At 42.0% G+C, this 8,417-nt stretch overlaps 1 protein-coding gene across 2 annotated transcripts; it reads right to left on the minus strand.

Moving 5' to 3' along the window:
* Positions 1–1,811: 1,811 nt before the first annotated feature.
* rcc1 (regulator of chromosome condensation 1) lies at positions 1,812–8,158 on the minus strand. Of its 2 annotated transcripts, none has more exons than XM_046360986.1 (10): positions 8,006–8,158; positions 6,962–7,051; positions 6,576–6,763; positions 4,676–4,855; positions 4,123–4,219; positions 3,773–3,895; positions 3,475–3,621; positions 2,984–3,103; positions 2,690–2,842; positions 1,812–2,553 (listed from the first exon to the last, which is right to left on the minus strand). In XM_046360986.1, the coding sequence occupies exons 2-10, from the start codon at positions 7,035–7,037 to the stop codon at positions 2,378–2,380; spliced, it is 1,260 nt and encodes a 419-aa protein (XP_046216942.1). In that variant the 5' UTR covers positions 7,038–7,051; positions 8,006–8,158; the 3' UTR covers positions 1,812–2,377. The 2 variants fall into 2 exon arrangements, with proteins under 2 accessions (XP_046216942.1, XP_046216943.1); XM_046360987.1 differs by having other exon boundaries at positions 8,002–8,126.
* Between the last annotated feature and the right edge of the window lie 259 nt (positions 8,159–8,417).

Consider the following 8,417-nt stretch of genomic DNA (forward strand, 5'->3'; position numbering starts at 1 on the left):
TTCGTCAGACCAGAGGACATTTCTCCAAAAAGTATGATCTTTGTCCCCATGTGCAGTTACAAACCGTAGTCAGGCTTTTTATGGCGGTTTGGGAGCAGTGGCTACTTCATTGCTGTCGATATAGGACTCGTTTTACTGTGGATATAGATACTTTTGTACCTGTTTCCTCCAGCATCTTCACAAGATCCTTTGCTGCTGTTCTGGGATTGATTTGCACTTTTCCCACCAAAGTACGTTCATCTCTAGGAGACAGAACACATCTCCTTCCTGAGTGGTATGACAGCTGCGTGGTCCCATGGTGTTTATACTTGCGTACTATTGTTTGTACAGATGAATGTGGTACCTTCAGGCGTTTGGAAATTGCTCCCAAGGATGAACCAGACTTGTGGAGGTCTACAATTTTCTTTCTGGGGTCTTGGCTGATTTCTTTTGATTTTTCCATGATGTCAAGCAAAGTGGCACTGAGTTTGAAGGTAGGCCTTGAAGTACACCTCCACTTGACTCAAATGATGTCAATTAACCTATCAGAAGCTCCTAAAACCATGACATCATTTTCTGGAATTTTCCAAGCTGATTAAAGGAAGTCAACTTTGTGTATGTAAACTTCTGACCCACTGGAATTGTTATACAGTGAATTATAAGTGAAATAACCTGCCTGTAAACAATTTTTGGAAAAATGATTTGTCATGCACAAAGTAGATGTCCTAACCGACTTGCCAAAACTATAGTTTGTTAACAAGACATTTGTGGAGTGGTTGAAAAAACAGTTTTAATGACCCTAAGTGTATGTAAACTTCTGACTTCAACTCTACGTATATATATATATGCCTGCTGTGCTAGTGGGAGGCAGGGTTAACTGGTCCTTCGCCCACCCCCTGCTGGGCACTGTTTTCCTGCAGTTCTGTTAACGACGGGGTGAGGGCAGGTGTTCGGCAAGCAGGAGCAAAGGACACTGTCTACTGGTGTCGCTCCCGCTAGCCAACAAGGAGGACCAGGAATCGGAACAAAAGTGATCAATGCTGTTCTGGAATAGAACCATTTTTTAAATAACTTTATTTTACGCTCCAGGTATTTTTTTCTAGAACCACAAAAAATGAAACAAAGCGTCTATGCAAAGCCCTCAAACTTATACCAGCATCTGCCTGCAAGCTGAAAATCTTTGCCAATGGGTGTGTGTGTTTAGGCTACCTATCACTCCCCCCTCTGAAGCATAAGCTACTGTAATGACAGAAGTGTGAGAAGATAGAGAAACTTTTAATTAGCTAGAGAATGGAGCAACTTTTTAAATAATAAAAATTATAAATTGGTACTCACATCAGATAGTAACTGGTTTTCTGATCCACGCCCCTACATTTTTATGGATCTGTATTCCGTCATGTGAAATTCATAGATTAGGGCCTAATGAATATATTTCAATGGACTGATTTCCTTATTATCCGTAACTCGGTAGAATCTTAAATTCTGCATGTTGTGTTTATTTTTGTTCAGTGTAGGTATTATAGCTAGCAAATATGTAGCTATTTTCTAGAAACAGTAGTCAGATGAAAGCCATTGCAAAAATCCAAGGACACAACATTTCCCTTCACACGAGCACAAAAGGCAGCCTGTGGTTGAGCTATGCCACAGAACAATCATTTGCAACTTCAAGTGATTTTAATTTACACTGTCTTGCCTTATAGAAATATGTTGACAGACTGATAACTGTGTGGCTGTCTTACTCAAGTCATCACTATGGCCATCTTATTAGGCCCTCAATGTATTACCAGCGACAACCCCTGGACAAAGTTTGCCATTGCAGTGTGAAAAAAATATCCAAACAGTAAAATTGTACTTTATTTCCAAGTTGGACCAGCAAATAATTGTGCAAGGGGGTACAGTGAACAGCTGTCTCAACTACATGGTTCAAGCAAAAGGGCCTTGCTGACAAGAAATACAAGTACTCATCTTACTGATGCCGGAGGGGGCGGGGGGGGTTATTGCTTGGAACAAAAATGGGGATCTTAAAAGGCTGTGACTTGGGATTTCATTAAAAGGCTCGTCCACTATTTTCCCCACACACACAGACTGGCATCCTAAAGATCATACAAAAATAACTAAACAAACTAGATTTTTAAAAAGTGTTTCTCTTTCTTAATGATCATGATCTACTGAACCACATACAAATACATTAGGGATTTTTGCACTGAGTGGGAGAGATCAAAGCCCTCTAACAGAGACTAGTCAGTCTCACCACTGCCCCATCACCACATTCACTCCACGGCTTACCTGGCTCAGCACAGGAAGGCACATTCATCCACAAACCCCTCACCCACATGTAGGTATTTAACACAGATCCCTCTGGTGCAGACCAACAAGGATCAATCTTCCCCTGCATACATCAACTCTCCTGCTTGTCTTTGACCAGCAGGACTGTGTGCTGCCCGCCGCTGGCGACCATCAGTACTATGCGGTTCTCCAGCTGCTTGCCCGTCATCTCTACAGGGCTCCATTCATCATCCTCCTCACCCGTGCCAAGCTGGAGGTTAGTGCCCATACCCCAGGCATACACAGACCCTGCAATAAACACACATCAGTGGACCATATACAGCCTTGGAGTCATTCCTATCACAATTACACACAGTGTAGACATGCACAACATCAGCAGGAGATTATTTTTTATAAACCAAAAATACACTAGCTATGACCTCACCTTGTTTGGTGACAGCGTAGCTGACCGATGCCCCACATGCCACCACCTGGGCTTCATCCAGTCCTTCCACAGGCGTGGGCTCGCTCTTCTCCTCTGCCCCCTGGCCCAGACCCAGACGCCCATACTCCGCCCGGCCCAGGCTGTACACCTTCCCTATAGGACAGAGAAGGAGCCATCACTATCTTCCCAATTTGTGCTGCACTATGCAGTTGACAGATTCTTGAACAGTCCAAGTTCTAACATAGTTGATCTGATCGAGAGTTGAAAGTAAAATATGGGCCCCGATGAGCTTACCGGCAGAGTCGAGGCAGACTGTGTGGTGCTGTCCCCCTGAGAAGCCAATCCAGTTAATGGTGGAGTTTTTGAAGGTGGTAAGTTTTATTGGAACGAAGCATGTGTTGATGAGTTTGGTCCCTGGAAACATTAGTACAGGAGGTCAATTGGTACTGTGTGACTCGCCAACACACCCAACTGCAATTCTAGAGCAGATTAGAGACTCAGTGAGCATAAATAACCAGGTTTCCAGCCAAACTTTTTATGCAAATAAAGTAAGTCTTTTTTTGAAATGCTGATGGAAATGCCTTTATGCGCGGGCATATATTGACATAAACAACAAAGTAAAAAATGTGCATATTTCTTAATGCAGATTTTAAACAATGAAAATCTGTTGCCAATTGGATGAAAACCTAGCTATAGTTGATGAATTAAGCTCAAATTGGAGGACAAACCAAGTTCTGTTACAGTATTTCTGAAGGTCGTTGAATATATTTTAATCTTATGCTCACCAAGCTGATGGTAGTTTGACAGTCCAAATCCGTAGACGTGGCCTTCTTTTGACACAGCAATGGTCATATAAGCCCCACAGAAGGTATCTGTGAAGTGAACTTTGCCTCTAGACTGGACCTTCACAATCTGAGGTATCAGCAACCGCACTGTAATCATACAGAAACACATGTCCTGACTGTCACCCATAGCAGTCAAAACAGAGAATGGTAGATATCCATCCATCATTTGAGTGCTCACACCCAAACTGCAGCTGAATAAATACCGTGTCAGAGGTAAATGGTTTCAGTTGGTACATACACAACCCTTTCCTGCCCCCTCGGTTGGCAAAGAGCTCTGGCACCCTTCCCAGCTGCCCCTGCTCTCCGCAGCCTGATGTGTAGAGGTCACCGCTTGCGGTCAGCATCACCAAGTGGTCATTACCTGAGGGTCAGAGGTCATGAATATGGTCTTATAACCAGGGCAGCATTGAGCAAGAAACGATATGGTAGAAAGCTCAGATGTAGGAAAAACATGCCTCTGACCTGCAGAAGGAATCACGTCAGTTCTAATCATTATATTTTTATTGAACGTGGTCCAGACCTCCAGGGAAGCAGAACTTATGCAGAGAAACCTTAAAGAAGGTTAGGGACAGAGCCCCCATTTCTCACCTGATGCTATTTTCATCACAGGCCCTTTCATGGGGACCTTGACAGGCATAGTAACCTTCTTCATAGGCTCTAGTAGACCAATGACTCCGCTGTTATCCTTATGCAAATGGGACAATGTGTGAAATTAGTGAGAATTGCAGGTTCTCTGAATTTGTTATATGATAGATGGCATATGCTGTTGCTATTGTTTATTATCTGTTACTTTATTCCTAGTTATACAATGCATGTACATATCTACCTCGTACCCCTGCACATCGACTCGGTATATGAACCCTGTGTATATAACTATCACTCAGTGTATTTATTACATGTATTAATGTCTTATTTTTCCATTTCCGTTCTCTGCATTGTTGAGAAAAGCCCATAAGCATTTAACTGTTAGTCCACACCTGTTTACGAAGCATGTCACAAATAAAATTGTATTCTATTTGATTAGTTAAAGGCAGATGCAATGAAAGTCAATGGCAAGTCCATTTAAGATTATTTGAGTAACAGAACGGTGCATAAACAGTTCAGGGAGTTTGACAGCGGTTAAACCCTGTCCCCTACTCACCCTGAAAGAGCCCCAGATGTATACTGTGCCGTCATCTGCGAGTGCAGCTGTGTGACTGTCTCCAGCAGACACCTGAACCACCCTCTCGTCCAGGGCCACCTTTCCTGGCACCATCTCGGAGCCCTCCTCTGTAGTCTCTCGACCCAGAGCACCCTCGTCATTGCAGCCAAACGTGTAGATCTACACCAGTGACAAGCATCTTGTTACTAAGCAGTCATATATCCTTAAGATACGGTTTCTCAGCCACAGGTTAATCTTAGTCCAGGGCGTATATTCAAAGTGTCTCCCAAGTAGGAGTGCTAATCTAGGATCAGTTTTGCCTTTTAAAATAAGACATCCTAGATCAGCACTCTTACTATGAGCCAGTGTTAATTTTGGCAGCTATTTTAGATTTAGCCAACAGGCGTTTTAATAATTTCCTCTTTTGTAGTTGGTCACATATTCATATTTACCTCCAACTTCAACAATGTTCACATTAAGATAGGCCTATTTGGACAAGGCTACAATTCCCACATAGCTGGCAACATTGCTCGTAGCAGATAACAAAAGTCAGCCATTATTTATAATATAGACTATAAAGCCTTGGCTACTAGTAAAAGTCATTGGGGCCATACAGCTCAGATTTTCTCCCCATCAAAACCTTGTGATGTGGGTAAATAACAGTGAATCATCCCCCCCCCCTTCTTTCCTTTTTTTATTTATTTTTTAAATAGGAGAACCGGAGCTTTCCAACAATGCCAAAACAAATAATTTACTCCTAATATTTCAGCAGATAGCCCTAGTATTTCCAATCAGATAAAAGCAACCGCACTCGCATTTCCCGCATGCAAGAGCGTCAGATTAATAACAGCGAACATGGTAATAGAGCTTTTGATGTGATCAAAGCAAAAATAGCCTATATGAAAGTGAGAGAGTAAACATTATTGGTTCTAGTTGAGGTTAGTTACAATTTAAGTGTCCTGGCTGCACATCAGTTCAAAAGAGGAGTGACCTCCTAGTAGCTGTGTGTGTGGTAGAGCCAGACAGATCAGCCAGTGGAACTGAAAGACCACTGAGAGGATCGCATTGTATTCCAAAGGCATGTATGCTTATGAGAGGACACAAATGGCTAAAAAGGAACTTCATGTGAAATTATGTCAATTAGTATCACGTGGAATTCTCATCTCTTTACATTTGTCAACTAAAATATAATAATTTTTAATAATTATAGTTTTCAGGGCATTTCATCTCGTTATCGTCATTTGTTTGCGTCAGGAAAAAGGCAAGTATTTTTCATAATTGTTGATGAAATAAACAGCTCTGAGCCAATTCATGAATACAGGGCCTGAACTAAAAAGCATTTCCAATAGATATTCTCAATTGAGCATTTTTTTCCTCCCACCTTAAATTTAACCAGTTGAGAACAAGTTCTCATTTACAACTGCGACCTGGCCAAGACAAAACAAAGCAGCACGACAAAAACAGAGTTAAACATGGGAACAAAACGTACAGTCAATAACATCTGTATACAGTGTGTGCAAATGAAGTAAGGAGGTAAGGCAATAAATAGGCCAATAGTGGCAAAGTAATTACAATTTAACAATTGACACTGGAGTGATATATACGCAGATGAGGATGTGCAAATAGAAATACTGGTGTGCAAAAGAGTAGAAAAACAAACACAAATATGGGATGAGACGGGTAGTTGGTTGGATGGGTTATTTACAGATGGGCGTTATACAGCTGCAGCGATCGGTAAGCTGCTCTGACAGCTGATGCTTAAAGTTAACGAGGGAGATAAGTCTCCAACTTCAGTGATAAAAAAAAAATTTAAGACCAGTAGCATGGTTAATCTGTATTTATGAAATTGGATGCTGTATCTTGAGACAGTTGAGACAGTTGATCTGCCGCCTTCACTCACATATCCAGTGTCACTGAGACAGACTGTGTGCATGCCCCCCGCCGCCACCTGCACCACACCCTCAGGCAGGGTCACCAGGGCCGGCCTCTTCCTCTCCATGATGTCCTCTCCCAGACCCAGCTGTCCTACGTCCCCTTGGCCCAGCACTAGAACCAGACCCTTCTCCTGCCCATGGCTGCTGTGGGAAACTGACACCAACAGTATTATTTAATACAAACTGTAGTATCTTTATGAAAATGGCACAATTAACAAGCACAGATGCTAATGATGATTCTATTTCAAAGGACTCATACTAGGGGTGTGTTCAAGTGGGCAGCTTGACAATGAGATTGAACATCTAACAATAGACTTCATATTGGCTTAATGGAGTCAAGCCAGTGGCTTACCTTTAACTTTCTTAGGATCCTTTACTTCCTCTGGTTTACTTTCCTTCGGTCTCTTAGGAGCCTTCTTTGCAGACATGGCTACAACAGACCCTGCACAAAACACACAACTCGTGTGAGAAGATTTGAGTGGGAAACAAACCCGTAGGAACAGAAAATGAAGACTGCATTTAATATAGCAAATAATTGTTTTAGGAAGGTTATTAGAGGAAGCACCATTCTAAATAAATTCCAATTCTGGGTTATTGCTGCAGTAGGATATCAGCTACAAAGTGAAATGTCACCTATGGAAAAGGGCAGTGTGATTCGACTTGGAACAGATGTCAGGAATTGGCTATTATTCAGTCAACGGCTAGCCTAACAAATGGGGACAGCTGTTACACAAGATGTACGTGCAGCGAGACTAGAGTAGTATGCAACGTTACGACCAACAGGCGCAAACAATATATCTAGTTGTTCCTGGCTGCAAACAACCATCATGTTAACTTTAGCCATGTGGTTGATACACTTGCCATGGACATCGTGACGGCTATAGCTAGTACTGCCATCAATTGTCGGTTCACTTGTTAGACTGGTGTATATGTTGATAGTAAGTCGCTCTGGATAAGAGCGTCTGCTAAATGACTTAATGTAAATGTATAGTAAAAACAGAACTTAGTCACATTAGTCAGCTAGCTTGTTAGCTAGAACTAAGCTAATGTTAGCATACAAGCGCCTGTGGTTGCAATGACAACGTTAGCTGGCTAAGTTAACAGTTGGCAATTGAGTTTGTTTAAACCAGAAAGTGTGCTAACGTGTTAGCTTTGCTGGTAAAATAGCGAACGCTAACTAGCTGCACTTTAAAACGGGAAGGTTATGCTAGTTAACATTGCCAACAGGAGTTGGCTAACGTTATCTGAAAGTTAGCTTGCTAGCTGATTCATTGGTACATGGATGAAAATATCCCGCCAAACGAATCCAAATAAATAACATCTCGTGGTTATATTAAAAGATAACTCGTATATTCCGTTTTCACCAAGGGAAAATATTAAATAACGACATACTTGCCTGTACCGTGGCTCACTGGTAGCTGACAGAGATGAAGCCACACTGGTTCAGTGTGCGTGTTACTGTAAGCTAACCCAGTCTGCAACTGTTCTACACAGACCACGCGTGGTCAATTTTTTAAAGAGACAGTGGCGGTGTTAGAAATCTGTCTTGCCAATTACTGCACACCGTATGTACTATTTAGAACGCACTGTTTAGTAAAAACGAAAACAGTCTTAAACGTATGCATCAAATTCTATAGGTAGACTTGACAGAAATAGTAGCAAAAGGTCAATGTTGAACTTGCACACATATCAACTAAAAACAGTTTGACTGCAGAATCGATTATGCTGCATTGGGCAGTCAGTCTGATCAAGGCGTTAAAGCTGTACTATACAGAAATCGCGCCGCTATTTCCTGGCTGCTAAACATC

This window comes from Oncorhynchus gorbuscha, linkage group LG09 (assembly GCF_021184085.1).
Source record: "Oncorhynchus gorbuscha isolate QuinsamMale2020 ecotype Even-year linkage group LG09, OgorEven_v1.0, whole genome shotgun sequence".
NCBI lineage: Eukaryota > Metazoa > Chordata > Actinopteri > Salmoniformes > Salmonidae > Oncorhynchus > Oncorhynchus gorbuscha.

Coding starts and splice junctions, on each gene's coding strand:
- rcc1 (XM_046360986.1), bottom strand. CDS start 7,037: ATGTCTGCAAAGAAGGCTCCTAAGAGACCGAAGGAAAGTAAACCAGAG. Junction 4,856..6,575: donor GTCTCAGTGACACTGGATAT/GTGAGTGAAGGC, acceptor TCACTGGTGTAG/ATCTACACGTTTGGCTGCAA. Junction 2,843..2,983: donor AGTCTGCCTCGACTCTGCCG/GTAAGCTCATCG, acceptor TCTGTCCTATAG/GGAAGGTGTACAGCCTGGGC.